This window comes from Balearica regulorum, chromosome 3 (genome assembly GCF_011004875.1).
Source record: "Balearica regulorum gibbericeps isolate bBalReg1 chromosome 3, bBalReg1.pri, whole genome shotgun sequence".
Lineage (NCBI taxonomy): Eukaryota > Metazoa > Chordata > Aves > Gruiformes > Gruidae > Balearica > Balearica regulorum.
Genome location: NC_046186.1, coordinates 72,319,730 through 72,338,750, shown reverse-complemented (window position 1 = coordinate 72,338,750; position 19,021 = coordinate 72,319,730). Strand labels below are relative to the sequence as shown.

General features: G+C 38.9%; 1 protein-coding gene across 3 annotated transcripts in view; it reads left to right on the top strand.

Annotated features, from left to right (window-relative positions):
- The window catches only part of UST (uronyl 2-sulfotransferase), a 229,035-nt gene that overhangs the window by 45,354 nt on the left and 164,660 nt on the right, over positions 1-19,021 (top strand). For all 3 annotated transcript variants that reach the window (XM_075748443.1, XM_075748446.1, XM_075748445.1), the window contains exon 2: positions 18,231-18,274. In XM_075748443.1, the coding sequence (XP_075604558.1) occupies positions 18,231-18,274 (44 nt within the window). The remainder of the gene's footprint in view (positions 1-18,230; positions 18,275-19,021) is intronic.

Sequence of the window (19,021 nt, the reverse complement as noted above, 5' to 3'; positions counted from 1 at the left end):
TGATCGTTTTAACAGAAACTGTAGCTCCTCCAGGATATTGGTCAGCGGCTGGGAGGAGTAAAACTGCTTTCCCCTTTGTGATCTTTGAGTGACTAAATTATTCCTAGATCTCAGTTTTACTATGAAATCACATTTCCCAACCTACCCTAACTACTTCTGACATACATTGCTGTCCTATTCTGTCTGGGTGAAGCCATTGCTTACTAGCAATGTCACATAGAGTAATATAAACACGTTAAAGTCCTTGAAGCTTCAGTCACTTTTTATTTGCATGTTGTTCACTTATGGATGCGTGCATGCTTTGGAAAGGGTGCCTTGTCTGTCTGGTATTTTTGAGTTAATATTGTCAGAATATTGCACGGAAAGTGAAGTGTCAGAAATGTCCACCTTATAAGAGCTGAGGTCTGTGCAGGAAATCTCTCTTTCCTTTAGAGCAGAAACTGTTTTGCATAACCAAAACTTAAGTAGCTGGAAGTTTCCACTGATTTCAGAACTGGCTTCCAGCAGAGATTTTTTTTAAAGTTCATTTGGGTTCTGATGACCTGAGTATCTGTTCTGCAGAAAGGTTGAGAAATGAACATCAGGAGTCCCTAGGTAAATGGTGCTTCTGTTTTGTTTTGGTTTTTTGGGTTGGTTTTATTTCTTGTGGTTTGTGGCTAGAGCACCATTTTCTAATGTGATGATATAACCTATTTGCTTCTTGTGCATCATCTGCCTTAGCCCCAGCAAGGATACCGATGTCGGTCAATGTATTGCGTCAGCTCTTTTGAATTCAGAAGTTGGAGAAACAACTACAGAAGTTCGAAAACTCCTTAACAAGTGTTGAGCTTACTAATACTTGTTTTCTAGTTCATTTTTGGTAAAAGAGAAGTGGGATCCACTTGATGCTGTGATGTTTCACTCCACATGTCTTGGGACTCATCTGCACTGCCCTTTGTCGGTGTTAGTTCCCACAGTAACTTTGAATTTACATTCAAACATGTCCAAATTTTGTGTCCAAAGAAGAGCGACAAAGCTGGTGAAGGCTCTGGAGCACAAGTCTTATGAGGAGTGGCTGAGGGAACTGGGGCTGTTTAGCCTGGAGAAAAGGAGGCTGAGGGGAGACCTTATTGCTCCCTACAACTGTCTGACAGGAGGTTGTAGCCAGGTGGGTGTTGGTCTCTTCTCCCAAGTGACAAGTGAAAGGACAAGAGGAAACGGCCTCAAGTTGCACCATGGGAGGTTTAGATTGGATATTAGGAAAAATTTCTTCACCGAAAGGTTTGTCAAGCACTGGAACAGGCTGCCCAGGGAAGTGGTTGAGTCACCATCCCTGGAGGTATTTTAAAGACCTGTGGATGTGGTGCTTAGGGACATGGTTTAGGGGTTGGATTTGGCAGGTTAAGGTTGGACTTGATGATCTTAAAGGTCTTTCCCAACCTAAACAATTCTGTGATTCTACAGTCTAAACCAAGGCTTGTGATTCCTGGGAGCTGTGGGCATTGACAGTTGTGTAAACTGTCTCTCAGGCTCTGTAGATGTTTAACTTTAAAAAAAAAAAAAAAAAAAAAAAAAAAAAAAAGTGGTTTTGCTCTTGCTGGTAGCATTCCCAGATTCAGCAGTGATGGTGGAAGAGATTGAGGATGTAGCCCAACCCCTTGCAGCAAGGCTGGTATTTTACATGGGGTCCGGGCTTTTCCTTGGGTCCATGTACCTGCAGCAGCCCAGCTGCCAGAGTAGCCTAGGAGGCTGCAGCATAGGGCTGAGAGTTTGCAATGTCAGTGATGAGGTGCTGATATCCATATTTCTGTTTGTTTTTTCTTCTTGCAGGGAATTCACAAGGGATGACTTCTGTTAGTTAATAGCTTTCAGTCGTGGTACTTAAAATTTGACTAAACGTTCAGCGAGTGCCATGAGAATACATGGTGAAAATGTATCCTGTATTTAGCTGTGTTATAAAATGGGAGAATATCATCAGAGCTACAGTTTGTTGAGTGCTAGAAAGAAGCAGAAGGCCCTGAAATCTTCCTTGACTGAAGGTGGCGGAAGAGGGTATGCTGAGCCTGCTGGCATCCTTCCCAGCCCAGGCAGAATTATAGTAGCTTAATATGACATGATAAATCAAGTGCAAAGTTGCTTTTCTTCCTGTGGAGATTGTATGTAGAATAACATATGATGCCATTACAATAAAGACACACTGCTAAAATAGCTGGTGAGGGGGAAGGACAGAAGCACTGAACAAATTGAAACCAAAAAGGATATATGAGGGCAAAGCTGGCCTTCCTAGTTCTGCTGTTGAGCTTTAGGCTTTTTGGGGTTTTTCTGGGGGGGGAGTGGGGGTGGTGTACACTGGTTTGCTGCTGTGATTCGTGGGCCAGGCCATTTGTTTTAAAAAGAAAACAAAAGCAACTCAACTACGCTGGTTTCCACTCAGGGTGGTATGTGAGAGTCTCCGTCTTGCTGTAAAGTTGTGTAGTTTTATATAAGTCTTGTATAGCTGCTTGTGCAAAACCCTGCTTGTGCTCACTTGCTGCATGTTCCAGCTGATAGCACCGTATTTATGCCTCTTCCTTTAAGTTTCCATGAACTAAAATGGCAGTATATTTCAGGGTTTCTTAGGAGCTAAATGTAATGCTTGTTTACATCCCAAAGAAAGAGTAAAAAGTATAAGAGTACATGAAGTTCTGGACTTAAGTAAATGAATAATAAACTCTTAGGGATGTTGGAAACTTGATGTGTTTTAATTAATTGTGGAGTCAGTGCTGGGCACTGTATGAGCATGTCAGAAGGCTGGATTTTCTTTCCAAAGAGGTGCTCATCTGAAGGCTCAATCCTGCAGGTGTTACTGGTATAAAACTTATTTCATCAGTTGCTCTCATGGCTTTCCAATAACTACTGTACACAGGATTTTTAGATCAGTTTACTTCTATAACAGCTCTTACAAAATAGACCAAACAATTATTTGGATTTAAAGATGACTCTGAAGGAAAAAAATTGCTGTTAGAGATGTTTGGGGTGACACTGTTTTGCCTTACTTTAAGGAAGGATTGCAAAGAAGGGAGTAATACTGCCTGGCATGGGAGTAGGAGCTCTGGGCCCAGCTGAGTCATTTGAAGGACTTTATTGCTTGTGCCTTGGCTGCGACCTCACAGTTCTGAGTAAATACACTGGTGTCTTCTGAAATATGAATATTGGTAATCCTAGTGCCACGGCATTTTGTCAAGGTTTCTACTCCAGTTTTACTTCCTTAAGGTCCTATTTTCAGCTTCCTAATTTTCAACAGTTTCAGCTGGTCATATGTTCAGTGCCAGAAGTCTATCTCAGGTTGATTTTTTTTTTCCTCTTCTTTTTCTTAACTAGTTGTTTAATTTGAGTAAAAAATAATACACTATTTTTTGAGAAGGCAGCTAGGGGAATTACATTTTTTCTTAGCATTTGACAAAAAAGTTCTGGAGGACTCTTCATTGGTTAATAATGTAATACAGTGGAAACTGCTGTGGGAAACGAGAAGAAAACAGTGGAGACCTCTTAAAGGGCTTGTGTGAAGTTGCAGCGGCAGCAGAGAGGAGATATTTTCACAGCTGTATTTTGTTTGGAGTTAGGGGAGCTGAGGAGCTGACACTCTGGCTGACCATAAGCATGAGAGCCGTCGATAGCAGATCCATAAGGATGTCAAGACCTGGAACGAAATGACTTGTGGTAAGAAGTCTGAGATTAATTTTTGTGAGCTGGAGAGGAAAATAACGCCACAAAAGTCCTGACACGTGTCCCAAAGCCTAGAGCGTTGTCAGGCCAAACACACTGAAGCCCTGAGCAATCTGCTACAACAATTTCACTTTCATAGCAGGGTGGCAAACTGAGCGTGCCTGCTGCTGTGGTAGTGCAGTTCAGTTGAATGCACTCCTTTAAAGTGTGAAGACTGTATTCAGATTGAAACAAATTTGGTGTTGACATTATACTGATTTTTGGGTGGTGTTTGAAATACAATCCCTTTCCCACAAGAGTCCATTTGAGGGAGAGTTCAGTATTCATCAGAAAGTATCCTCTGTCTTTGGGTCAGAGGTCAGGGCAATCAACAGAAGTGTGAAATTCTCCATGAGTAACTAATATCGGTACTGCAGGCACCATCCACATAGTCGTCTGTCTGCCCTGATGATTTTTACGCTGCAGATCATTGTTTCTATGTCTGGAGATGCTAGGTTACTTAATTTTTAGGTACCTAGCTTCAGAAAAATCTGAGCATTTACCCTCTGAAAATGGCCTCTTTCAAGACGCAAGGTATCCAATCTGTTAGATGGCTTTAAAACATAAGCATTAAAAACCCCCAAACAAACCAACCCAAAACAAAACCCATGAGCAGCGAACGCTTCAATACATGGAATGAGATTTAATTTTGTTTCTGTGGTGCTTGTGTGAATGCATCTCCATTATACATCTCCTAACTAAAGGCTGCCTGTCATGCTAAATGGGGCTCATTTAGGAGAAGGGAGTTTTGCAATATGTTGCTAACTGGGGAACTCAATAATTTAACTTCAGAATTAGTGTACTTAGAGAACCTCTGCTGTAAAAGGACAGAAATCCCACATGAAGAAAGACAAAGCCATAAGAAAATTCATGAGCGAGATCTGGATGATCTTGCTTTGTAAGAATGTTTTTATTTAAGGAAACATAGAGCTCAGTTTACTCCTTTGTGCTATAATTGTATTTAAGTTAGTATTTAAGCTTCTAATACACAGAAAACCAGAACTCTATAAACTTTGTAAGAGAGAAGATACTTATGTATCACATTTGTATAAGATGAATTATTTTTGTATTCTTCTTGCTTTCTCAGGTATAAAAAAATGAGAAGAACCTACGTTTAGTAGTTAATCATGAACTTTTCATAAAATCATGTTAACAGGTGTCGCTGTTGGCAGTTAGGTAACATTAAACAGTAGCATGGATTAGCTCTAGAGGGTTTTCAAGCTTTCTTTTCTGTAAAACAATAAATAATTTTCTAGATTAGATTTCTCTAGATAGATTTCTCTATCATTACTAGTGACCAAATGTCATCTTTCTGAGAAACATAAAATCTAATACAGAATAAAGGATGAAGAATTGCATTTTTCATGTATCTGAATGTTCATTTCAGTGTGCTGCCATTTCTTTACTCTGTATCTCAGCCAAGCTCAATGGAAATTTGTAGAAATGAAATACTGTTGCTGAAATGACCCTGTGAAATGTTGTAGAATTACACCACTCTGCCTGCTATATGATTAGAATAAAAAGCCTATTCTCACCTTTCAGCAAAAGTTTAAATATTACCATAAAGTTCTGGAATTGTAAAAGTAAAAATGCTTTTTTTAAAGAAGGCTGGCAGGCATGTCCTAAAAATAATACACCACCTGATAATATAAAGCAATAATACATCTAAGTTATACTGTCCTGTAGTGTGTGCCAATGTGAATACCTTAATTTTAACTTTTTTAAACAACTAATTTTGTGTTGTTTAGGAGTTTCCTAACCATTCAAGCTGATATATATAGTTATATGTAGATATAGTAAAAAAAGTCTCTTAATGCATATGTACACTGAGAAGCTGAATTTAGATAATGGCTACTATTTTGTGATAGTCTGCATGGCACAGATGTTTTTCATATATTTTAAGATGTCTCTTGTAAGAAGCATGGTCTGCAGGAGGGCTGGTGAGTGGCAGTTAGAGATCTATTAAACTGCCACGTCTTAGTGGTGACATCCTGATGTGGTTCTCCAAGCTAAATAAAACACAGGAAAATGATATAAAAAGAAAGAGCACGCCTAGGTAATTGTTACCAGCAGTGAATGTTTGCATCTCAGAGTTCGTAAGTGTGGTCAAAGCACCCAAGAGCAGCCCTAAATAAACAGTTATCCCAGTGAGTCAAAATGCATTTTAGACCTTCTTAGCACCTTCATCAAGTTGAACTGCTCACCATTTAGGTTAGTAGTATATATAGAAAGTGCAAATCCTTCTGGGACAGGTAGAGAGCACAAGAGTAGTGCCAATTTGAAGACTTCTGCTGAGGTTGATGAAACTTGTGTGGTTGTGTGATACTGCATCCAACGTAGTTACCTTTTCAACGTAAAGATGTTAATGCAGAACGTGACCTTGCTGACATTTCTGAGATACTGTTTTAGTCATTGGAGAGCTTAAGGCTGCAAGCATTAATGCAGCTGAAAACTCTTCATGTGTCTATTGTCTTCCAAATGTTTTTACTTAAACTTTAGCAAATTGAAAGCATAATAAATGCTTGATAATTGATAGCCAAATCTTTGCTGTTTACAATCTAGGAAAAAAACATCAGTACATATTTATATTTACTGCTGGATACGTTTATGAGTTGATGAAAGTCATGAGGGTTGTGTTACGTCTTTCATACAGGTAAGCCTTGTATATGCGTTGTGGGTCTTAGGCTTCATTAATAACGACAGCATTCGATTTTGAAGAGCAAAGGTTTTTATAACAATACACGTAATTATTTTTTCATAGGGCATCCTACAGAACGTTTATGAATCAGTCTAACAAATCATGCACTCATACAAAAATAGCTACAAATCTTGTTTAAGATCATGAGAAATGAGGAAGAAGGCAGGAAAAGCAGTCTTTCTAGAAATCATGATGTTAGTGTTATGCACTTACAGCGTCTTGTAGAAGATGAAAATTGTTTCAGAAAATTTGAGTTTAAAGTTATCTCTTCCATGTACTGAAATTACTCTTTTCTCAGTAAAGGCTGAAATCTGCAGTAGAAATTATATGTTGCAAGGGGTTGGAATGACAGGAATGGGGTTAATTCCCTCCTTTCACAGTTGCAGGAGATGAATGGGTGCTGAAATGCAAAGGCAGGTTGAAGCCAAGTCCAATGCTCTGTGGTTGCTAAATCTTGCCTCGGATTTTTAAACATGCAACTTCTATTTTTAAGTTCCTAAAATACAAAACACTTGCACTGAGAAGTCTTTTTGTCACTCAAATGGCATCTGTTTGAGACAGGGGTAGAAAGGAGTTAAAATGTCTTCATGAACAGAAGCCAGTAGCTGGATAGTGTGAAAATTGAGCAGTTTGGCCAAAGCATTTATAGTAATGGAAAATATTTGTATTAAATGATATTGAAGTCTAGAAAACCATCTGAAGCTCTAGTATTTTGTGTAATAGAGATTAATAAAATTTTATGGTAATGTGTCATAAAGAAGAAATAGCTCATTTAGGTACAGTATGTTCCTTATCTGATCTACTTATATATTCTGCTTTGCAGTTATAGGCTTCTAACAGACCTTGGCAAGAAATGTTACTTCCAATTTTGTGCCTGTTAAGCCTTTTGAGGATGGGAAGTTGTTAATGGTTAAACAATTTGTAATTTTTTAAAAATTTTATCTTCAGAGAAGAAAGCAATATAAAGATAACCACTTCTGACATAGACCACTCTTGCTTTTCAAGATGTATATAAGTATAGGAAAGAGTTTTACAGCAATTCTCTCGTGGCACAAAAAAATGGTAGAGAGGAGGAAAAGGAGACAGTCTTGTATAAAAGCTCTTTTTTAATTTTCAGTCATACTTTTGGAGAACAGATAGAACATGAACTGTGAAGACAGTGGAAAACCGTACAGACGTACAGCTCGATCCTCATATAGGGGGGTCCGTTATCCTAAAAGCAGCTGCCTCTGTAAAGAAGTGTGACAGAATCATAACAACTGTATGACTTGAGATGTTATGAAAAGCACATGCAAGGAAAACTCATTTGGCTTTAGCATGATAAAAATGTGAATAATTCTTTAGAGCTTTATGTGACCAATTGTCTGTGAAGCATGTTCGTTTCTTCTCCGCTAGGAAGGTGCTGCTGGGGTCAGACCACAGACCTAGGCAGCTTCTTGGAAATATGCCTCCGGGGACAGGAGCTTCTAACCAAGCGTCCAACAAACAACCCATTCTGGACAGCATTTGCAGCCTAGTACTTAATAATACTAATAATAGTAATAAAAGTTTTTCATTGAATAACTGGTGACTTGCCAGTTGGGTGTATTCCAAAATTCATTGACTTGCTCTTTTCCAAGCTTGCCTGTGCAGTGGGAAAAGAGAGACGTGTATCTGAAAGTATCTGCATAAGTGCAACGGACAGGAGTACAGCTTGCAAGTTGAGTTAAGTTTGAATAATAAAATCCTTGTCTCTGGAAAAACATCATGCAAAAGAGCAGAGCGGATGTCTGGTATGGATGTAATAGGAAACTCTTGAGACTGGTATCATCTGAGAAGGTGTCTGGTCAGATACAGATTCCCTGGAGTTTGTAGCCTGAATGGCAGAGTGAAGGGAGACTAAGAGGCCTCGCAAGCGACAAGATCTTCATTGAAGCTTCATCATTATGTCCTTTGTCCAGCCCTCAACCTCACCTTTAAATTGACGTCACTTTGGTAAGGAGAGCCTTGTAGAAAGAATGTTTATCTGTGGAGTTGCAGTCCTGTACCTCAGATGCCCACAGGGAGGTCTCCTGCGTTTGGTGTGCTGCTCTCCGTGCAGGGGATAGCATGCACGTTGAAAGGGGAAGTGTCATGGCCCTGCCACCATCTTTTGTCCCACAGAGTTTCTTCCTGTGTGTCTTGCATTCTGCAGGGTAGATGTTAAAAAAGTTTTCTCTGATGCAGAGATGCAAATATCCTTGCACCTATCACTTGGGAGGAAAAGGGGAAATGGAGTAATCCTAAGCCTTAAAAAGTTTCGTCATATGACAATCAATTAAAACAGGCTTCTTGCCAAGCTAGTGAAACTATTGCTGTACATTCAGCTGGAGTGACAAGATCTTCCTGAGTGTTCACAGAGTGCTCGGAGATCCAAAGGAAGGAAACTGGTATTCACCTCCCGTCATCTCTCCCCACACTCTTTTCTGCAATTTCCCCTTTGTTTCTGTTCTGCTTTGATGAAGATGTTGCTCTTGCCCAAGTTGAAATTTTTGTGCTTGTTTTTACTGAATTGCATCTTGTGTTTTCAGACCACTTTAACTGATCAATATCTTTCTGTGTTCTCCCCAGAGTTTCAGCAGATGTCAAATCCTCTCATTTGGTATTGTTATCAAATTTAATACCAGTGTTGTTTAATGCATATTTCAAGTCATGAATGAGGATATTGAGTGATAGGACCCAGAAGAACACCCAGGGGAAGTTTGTTCGTTCATTGGTTTGTGTTTTTTTTTTTTTAAAAAAAAAAAAAATCAGTAAAAAGAGAGAGGCCTGGAATAGGAGCTGGTTTGATTTGCCTGTTAGTTCTAAAGCAGCGTGACAATACCTGGGTCATTTCTGGCAGATGCCCGCCTAATCTGCTCTTGGAGATCTCCAGAGGTGGCCAGCGTGCATCCCCCAACTTACTGCAACATTTGTCTGTTTCCAGTTTAAGAGTGTTAGTTTTTGATAACTACTTTCAGAGTATTGTCTTTCAGCCAGATTTTTGCTCATTCATTCTGTGTTAATTCTCAAAGCAGACTGCCACAGGCAGTTTCCTAAATATGCTACCTGAATGTCATTAAGTCTAGCTCATTTCCAAACATCAGATGTTTCTAACTACTGTCTAACTTGCTAGTTTCTGTACTACACCAGTCCTTTTTGTATTCAGTCATAGTAATTTGACACAGTTTCCACTATTCTTCTCATGTTAGCCACTTAGGAAATGAAGTAGGAGACCAGCCTGGTCTTTGTCTGTGCAGTTTCAGTGGGTGGCAGTTCAGCTGTCGAACGGTGAGCTTTTCCCAACTTGCCCCTTAAATTTTGAACAGCTTCATTTGCAGTTGCCTAGCTTTAAGTATTGCTTGACTGCACATTTTGGGAGGAGAATTTTTCCCAGGGAAGCCCTAAACGGCACCAAGAAACATAGTACTACGTGTATTTATAGAACTGACTCTGCATTTTTATTAAGGTAAATCTAGCTAAGGAAATCAAGAAAAGAATACAAGTCATAGTCATTACAAGAGATCTGGTACACTTTGTGACAGAAGGTAGGATAAAAATCTTCTTTGGGGGCAGGTAGGGGGAGACCCCATGTTTAATCAGTATCCATTTACTATGTGATACCTGAAAGCAGAATTTGAGAATGAGCTGCAAAGTAGAGTGAAGATGAAGAATAGATTAATGGGGCTTTGAAGTGCATGTAGTAGAGAGCAACCTGGCCTCAGAGATAGATCACAGTCTTTGTTTTCATAGCAAAACACATTAAGATAAAATGAAAGTAGTTTGGCTTAATGGCACCTTATAGTTTTTTGGTCATTTGGTTTTCTCTGCACTGTCTTGACAAAGCGCTACATATCTACTTTTTCTTTTGATTGCAGGAAAATACCTGTTGGGGCTGGTTTTATTACTTGATGTGATTTTTATTTTTTTTTCCCTCCCCTCTGACTGCCCCCAGTAGTAATAAAGCAGTTTATTGACAAAACAAACAATAAAGTGAAACACCTGTCTGCACATTTTGAAATGCTTGTTATATTTCTATATAAGGTGTGTTGAAGCAAGGCTTAACCACACAATTTGGAGAGGATCTGTGTTTTCAGAGCAGCTTTGCCTTCTGGAGTCTCCTCTCTTTGCAGGAGGAGGGCCATGCCTAGCGTGCACCTTCCCCTGTCCTGCCTGCACCTCTCTGCTGCATGTGCCGAAACCAGCAGGACAGCAGTCAGCCTCTCACTGGGGTAACTGGACAGGTGATGTGCTGCCATCGGGTCCAGAAAGGATGACTGAACCTGCAAAGATCTCGGAGAAAGGCGAGGAGGATCTCAGAGGAGCAGAAAGGGGCTGAGAAGTAGCAGTGCAGAGGATAAGACTGCTGTTTGTGGGTATGTTGGGCTGGGGCCAGTATATACTGGGCTATGAAGGTTTCTGGGTGCTAGAAAAAAGTTGGTGTGAACTTGTCATGGAAGACTTCCAGAGTGAAGATTAGATGCATGTGTCTAACAATTGGGGGTTAGGAAAAATCTCCCAGCAAGAGTCTCAGAGCGAAATACTCAACTGCTTGATAAGCATAGAGGACAAATACACAATGTGGGTGTTGTAGTAGGAAGATTATGAACTTTCTGATGTCAGGCCACGTAGGTCTGTCTTTTGAGTTTGTAAGATGTAAGGATTTTTCTCTTTATTTGAAAGCAATTTTAGCCAAGAGTTTTCATTATCAAATATTCAGATTCAGATTCATCTTGCCAGCGTTTCGAAACGTTCATTAAAATGGGTCTTTCATCTTGTAGAATTATAGGCTGGAAAGTCTGTCATTAGAGAGTAGAAGCAAAAGCAAAAAGCATCAGGAATATCACCAGTAAACCAAATGTCTGCAATATTTCCTTTGAGGTGCTTTCTGTAGATCACATAATTTGGATAGATAGGGTCATATCAGAACTTTGATTTTTTTTTTAATTTTTTTTATTTTACCTAAACCACTGAAAGTTTTGAGTGTCTTATTTATGAATTATAATCATACATTTCAGTATGTTTGACTATAACAAATACAGTGAATATGGACAATTTTCCAAAGAAATTGATCTATGGATCAATTGAGTGTGCTAAAAGGCAAGAGTATAAATTTAAACACTAATAGATTTGGACAAACTGATAAGTATACAGCAAGTCAGTATTCTTTAATATTTGTTTTCATAAAAGTATTTTTCTTCATTCAGAATCTTTCTCTGATGTATATTCTACATTGATTTAGAACCCACCATTTTCCAAACCTTTTATATCGGTATTCCAGTGGTACTTTTATATAAATTACATATATAGAATTACCAGTAAGTTTTAAAAAACTGCGCTTATGTGTGCCAGTTTCTCTCCTAATTGTGTTAAAGTGTAAAACTGGAAGGTAAACAAATCTGAACTGTATCTTAATGAAGTTTCCAGGGTTCAGTTGACTGGCTAATAAAGCCAAATAGGTATTTTTATCATGTTCCAGCTGTTTTACTTCATTGCACGCAGTGATGTAGAGTGACTTAAATGTATGGCTTTGGAGTTGGGGTTTTATGGTATTTGTGATTTAAAAAAATAAGGAATAACCAAAATGTTTTGAAAGGCAAGAAAAGAAGCAGAAAAATCCATTTCAGAATGTTTTTTTTTTAAAAAAATAATGCTTACTCTATATTTTCTTCATGGTCAAAACGAAAATTTTGACAGGATGTTAGTCTTGCACAGAGGAAACCATTTGTAGGTACAGAGCCTTTTACTTACGATGGAAGAAATTGCAGTAAGTCACTTGGTATTCCAGTGCAGACTGGTCAGTGGGGTTTTGCTATGTTAATCTTCTCTGCACACCTGTGAAAAAGTTCCCTTTGTTAAAGCTGGTATGGCTTTGCTGACCTCAGCTATAGCAGAGTTTTCACTTTAGGTTGAATTTGAGCTGGACTGCGTCATTCTGCTAAGTTGTTAGTTTTCAAGTTGTAGTCCTTAGCCCCCTTCCTGCTTTTGGACCACAAAGGGCTCCATGGCACGATTACTAAGAACATCTTATTATTACAGATGTGTAAAAATCTATGACATTTTTAAGGATATTCACTGTTCTGCTAGGAGGAAAAAAAATAAAAGTTAAAAAAAAAAAAGACACCTATAAAATGCAGGAGGCTGAGAATAAACTGCAGAAACCACCCCTAGTCTATTGTTCCTAGCAGTCCTGCCTGACCCTGGGTACGTGCTGCCAGCCATGGGCATCCTGTTCAAGTTAATGCTCCTACCAGTGAAGCCTCTCCACTGTTTTCTGTAGCAGGAAATTTTTCATGGTGGAAGGAAAAGAGCAAGGAAATTGCCTAGAATAAAATGGTAACTGGCACTGGGGAGCCATGAACTGATTTTGATTGTGGGTGGATTTCAAGTTTCTTGCTTAAATAATTTTTTGTCTGGAAGCAAAGCAGAACTCATCCTCTTCTGATTGATCTCTGGCACCTTCATTTATTTTGAAGGTGCAGTTCTTAATGAGTAGGGGTGCTTGGTGTGAGAGTTGTTCTTCAAAGCCTTGAGTTCCAGACCAGAAAACTCATCAGACAACTGTCAAACTGCTCCTTTCCTTTAGACGTCAGATGATCTAAGGGATGGTATGCCTGTAAAGGTTGTGTTGGCACCTGGAAGTTTGAGACAGTGACCAAGTGGAGAGAACAAAACTCAATTTTCACAAGACACATTAGTTTGGCAGTAGCTAGATCCCAGCTTCTTTAGACTGCTGCTTGTGATTCCCACCAAGGGAAAACCTTGCTCCAGGAAAACAGTCAAAACTCCACATTTTCCATGTTGGCTTTCTCCCTTCGTCTTTACTCAGTTATTTCCGCATGATACCTAAATTGTTCAAATGGAGTGATCCTGTTTCGGTTGCTATCAAAGGGTCTTCCATTCATACATCAGCCCATTTACCACATCTTCCTGTACTCCCCATTCATTTTTTGGAAAAGTTTTATCCAGGATTGCAGTTGTTCTTGTTTTCCGTGATTGTGAACTGGACACAGTAATATTTATCCTTAATTCTGGTGACTGACCATCTTTCTCTGTATAAAGTTGGCTCGCTTCAAGCAAAACCCCCACACTTAGTGATTCCAAGAAAAAAGGAACATAACCATGAGGTTTCCCCAAAGATTTTGTATACAGCTGATTCACTTAACTTCAAAGATAATAAATTATGGAAAAATTTGGACGTATTCACCATGTTCTGTAATAAAGCTGAGGGAGGGGTGAGGGTTTTTTTGTTTTGTTTTTTTTTCTCCCTGACAGACTGGAAGAGAATGTTCATTCAGCTCAAGTGTGCTGTTGAGCATGTTTGTGTAATGCGGGATACCACTGTTCTAAGACTTGATTATTCTGTCTGACTTGTTCCTAATGCCTTAAACTTTCATGCTATTACAGGAAGGCAAAATATATTATAAGGCAGAAAATCTGTTTTTTTTTGAAGAATAAATGCTCCAGGAAAAATAAAATGAATCTAGAAGTGTCTTGTCAGACAACAGACAAGAGCAATGATATCTTTAGTAAAGCTTTATTAAAGGACTTCTCTGAAGTGATCCTAATAATTTAATCACATAGATTGCTTCAGGGCAATGGACTAGATGGTTAATGAGGAAAGATGACCTCCTCTTCTATTGCTTTATCATTTCCACCTCTTCTTTTTTTGTGGCACTTAGGGATGTCAAACACATGCTGTCTGTGCCAGAGCATATAAAAGCTGCCTAATAATGTTCACCATCTTAGATAAGTTTGTCATGTTGATGTAGTTAAACATATGAGCTTATGAACAGCGGTTTTAGTGTTTATGGAATGAATTCCTAAGTCCCTGATTTCTACTGTGCAACTTTCTTTTTTGTACTACTTTGTCATCTCTTAGTGGACAATAGTTCGTAGATTGGCATTACCTTGGTATTTCTCCACTGTTGTAGTATTTATAATGCTGAATTTTTCTTTTGTTTTTAAACTAACCTAGTCTGATATGTATTCTCTGAAAAGTGGCCCTATGTGTGAAAGCTGCATCCTGTGTTAAGTTCATAAAATTTATAAATATCCAACTCAGGAGTCATGCTTAATAAGTTTTTTTATAGCCTCTTCTTGTGTTAAAAAGTCATCATCTTTCTTGCAGCTTTTCTGCAGAAATATTCTGACCTAGATGCACGTTTTTCAGGATATCTCTGCATGCATTAAGGCTCCTGTAGTGTGGCCCCTGCTTTGCAAGCAGAATGGAAACAAGCCCAGTTCTATGATATGATGAGAGCTCATGCAGGGCTGCGTGGGGTTAAGGAACTGGCCGGCCTACTACAGAGCCTACCTGCTCTGCTCCATCGTAGTTGGATTTGTTGAGTTATTTTAGTGTTTTTACTTAGGGTATGGTATGAATCATACAGCGAAATGTTTCACTTTTATACTGAAAACAAATACTCATTTTAAACATGAACCCAAAAGAGTTCAGACTGTTTGAATTGACGTGGCATGCAGTGGATGCTGAGATGGGCTCTGGTTCATGTGCCTGAGGAGCAGAAGTAGGAGATGGGGCAGGGAACTAGCTCAGCACGTGGCCTTTGGGGCAGCGTAAGGGACTGGGGAGGGTCTGCAGCTTTCTTTCCTCTGCTTCTTGTTTGTAAGCTGTTCTGACTAGGTTTCAAATCAGTGCTTTTAATTTCCTTGATCACTTGTGTCTGCCTGGCAATTGGTTGCTCTCACCATTAGTTGCTTCTGGATTTGAGCAAGAAACTGCCATGAAAAACCCCCTTATAGAGTCATAGAAGGTTGGAAAAGACCTCCAAGATCATCAAGTCCAACCGTCAACCCAGCACCACACTGTCTACTAAACCATGTCCCGAAGTGCCACATCTACACTTTTTTTCTTTAACACCTCCAGGGATGGTGACGACTCCACCACCTCTCTGGGCAGCCTGTTCAAATGCCTGACCACTCTTCCGGTGAAGAATTTTTTCCTAATATCTAATCTAAACCTCCCCTGACACAACTTGAGTCCATTTCCTCCTGTCCTTTTGCTAGTTACTTGGGAGAAGAGACCAACACCCACCTCACTACAACCTCCTTTGAGGTAGTTGTAGAGAGCAATAAGCTCTCCCCTCAGCCTCCTCTTCTCCAGGCTAAAATGGGCCAAAATTTTACTGTTGTCTTTTAAGTGGATACAGTAGTAAATAGACTGTGCTGTATTAAAAAACCAAAACCAAATGCACACACAACACCCCCCCAAAAAAGAAAACCCAAACAAACAACAAAACCCAAAAAACATTTTCAAAGCAGAAATCAAACCTACAGGATGCCTGTTCAAATCCAGGGATATTTTGATGTAATCATTAAAAAATTACAAAGGAAAGAAAATGCAGCATGCATACTAAGAACATAGATTACTGACACAGAAAGGTAAAATTGGTTATGTTATTGGCTCCTTAATTTTAAAGAATATCTCAGAAATGTTTCTGTAATATAGCTTATACACTCTTGACGCTGCTCTCTAAGATGCCATGTGAACTATGACTGTAATGATCTATTTTCTCAAGAGAAGGTGGTAATTCAAATCCTTGTCTACAGCAAAAGAGGCCGTGATAGGTCATTGCTAAAGATACAGTTAATGTGTGTGTGTGTGCATATATATATGTAGCGAATATTTCTTTTTTAATTGGGTAAACATAAACTGCCTATGTTTTGGGGAGATGAGAAATATATATGACTATTAATGTATCCTTCTTCATACAAATTATAAAACTCTAAGTTTTGTTACTCCTTTTAAGAAATCAGTAGTTTTCTTATAATGTTTATGGCATTTCTAATGTGTTAACTTATTTAGACAACAAAAAATGCTTTTTTAGCATGGATCAAAATCAAACAATTTTCCTGACATAATGAGAAAACCCCAAAAGTTATTTTTATCAACAACAGTGGCAGTGTTTCAATTTAATTAATTACAAAGAGGAGAAAGTTACTATGAACTACACAGTAACAGCCTGATCCTACAGCAAAATTAAATCCTGAATGAGTGTGAAAGGAGAGGCCCTAACAGAGCTTTGCTTGCTTCTCTCCAAGTGTGACTCTGGGTTTTCCTGAAATCCTTCTTTTCAAGTCCATCTTGCTGTGTGTGGAGTAGCTACTTTATTGGAAAGCCACCCACAACTCTGTTAACAGTCTGGGAACTGAATTGCTTCCCTGGCAATTGCAATTGTATCAGAGGAATGGATAATAGAACTTACCCTGAATATACGGAATCAGCCATATTATCCATGACATTAAAGTAATCAACTGGGTTGTTCGAAGGATGGTTATTTGTGTCAAATGTATAGAAAGATGAGTGTCTGGTATGCTTCAGAAGATGATTCATGATCTCAGATGACCATCAAAAATTTACTGTTCAGGCTTTTGTAGTTGTGCGAACTCTCGCAATATCAAGGTACCTACATCTGTGAAAGAATGACTTTGGGGTATTAGGACTTACCTTTAGATGAGTTGGAAGCCTTTTGACTCAAGTTTTCATAACTTTATAACCTATGCTAGAAAAGCATATTAAAAGCAGAAAGCAAAACACTTCTGCAAAGTAATCCTGACTTTTTATTGTACATAGAAATTTATCACGCTCACTCACATGCAAACTTCTCCTTCCTGCCTCATGGATCCAGAAATCTCTGTTTTTTCTGGTACTCCAAAAAACAATGTGAAACCCTGTTCTTTTGGCCAGATTGACAAGAGAAAAGCTCTTTGGTGCCAAATTAAGTTTTATTCCCACTAGCGTGCATTGGCCCGGAAGTGGGATCTGCTGCCCGTTCAACACCCCAGGAATGGAGATGCTCACAAGTGGGACGTGGTTATTACAGTCCTCCTCCACCTGACATTTGGATATCTAGTAGGCACTTGCAAAAATTATTCTTATACTCCATACTGATGTAAGGTTAGAGCAGAGGTATTTTTGCTGTCTTTGGTATGAGGATGACTGAAAGGAGAGGTATGTGTGGCCCCAGGGGAACTTTTAGACTCACTGCAAGGTTTCATCTTCTGCTGGGACATGTTGGGATTAATCGTTTGAGAGAAGGGTTCAGGAGGGACAGTTGCAGGGAAGAAAGCATACGGGTGTATGTGGGACAGTGCATTTTATATATCAGTATGTGTTTGTACATAATGGGTAAAAAGTCTGCAATTGTTGTCTTTTTAATTGTAGCTAACAAAGAAGGGAGCATGTAAAAATTTTGGAAGCTTTTTTTTTTTCCCCCCCCTGAAGCTTTTTGTCTGAATGGAAAGAACATCTTGAAAAGGCAGGTGTCATTACATCAGAATACAACTCCCATTCAATTGATACTGTTCGGGAACAAAAAAGTAGCTTGGAGGTTGGGGAAGATCCATGTTAGAAGAGAGATAAGTGAATGCTTGTCAACTCCATCAGACTGAAATCTGACGAAGGCCTTTGATACTTTATTATTTAAGAAATCTTTTTGAAGTTAACTGTGCTCACTTGCTTAAAACGTACAAGGATGCAGCTGACAGTTTTTGCCATGCAAATAATTGAATGCCATGATTATTTAATTAAAGCTGCTTTGGCATGTTTAGTTTTATGCTAAAATGACAACGTGCATCTAATCTTTTATCACAATTGTAGCCAAAACAAATTAGTTTTGTTTTTCTCTTGTTAATCAAAAATTGTTTTTGATTAATTGTTAATCAAAAATTGTTTTCCTTGATTTGACACCAAAGAACCAGTGGGATAGAGATACACTGTTTCTATGAATTGGCAAGTTTTCAAGTTGCATTGGATGACTTTTGTTTATCTCCATCCTTCTTCTTTTTGTAGGAAATTCCACTTATTTGGATGACCACGGACCACCCCCTCAAAAGGTGAGCTGCTATTATTTTGCATTTGCTTTCTTCTTGCTTTTTTTTGGTTTTGTTTTTAACTAATTGTATGTTTACTTTTATGCAAAGCAACTGCTGAGTTTACATCAACAGCATTTCTGACTTTTTTTCCCCTGGTGTTTTCAGACATTTGTAAGTAACTTGGGTTAAATCTCTGTGTGATTAAACTAATAGAATTTTTGTCATTGAATCAAAGGGAGGCAGGATTTTAGTGATGTTTTGTCTGTCAGCACCTTCATGGAAAACCAAGACACCACAGTTGGAGCTAAGTCAAGTGAAGATGGTCTTTTTGCTGGCAGCAGTTCCTAGACAATGGGCTTTGCTGCACTTGCAATATTTTCAAGTAGAGCAGTAGGATATTTTTAATGAACGTGTGTAACGAGCCCTTTTATAGGGATAGGGTACACTATTCCCATTGTGTATGACTGTGCAGCCTTGACTTTTCCCTCACCATCATCATGGCACCTCATGACATTTCAAGTGAGGATCACTGTCATGATGGTTTCTTCAAGAGGAAAAAGTGGAAGCAGACATTTAGGGTCTCTTGTTTTGTTTTCTTTTGTTTTACTCTGTGTTGGTTTATTCTCTAAAACATGATTTGGTACTATCTTGTGCCTGGCTTTCCAGACAAGAAGTCTATCATAACCCCTTTTGATGGGGCACTGGAACAGGTTGCCCGGAGAAGCTGTGGATGCCCTCTCCCTGGTGGTGTTCAAGGCCAGGTTGGAT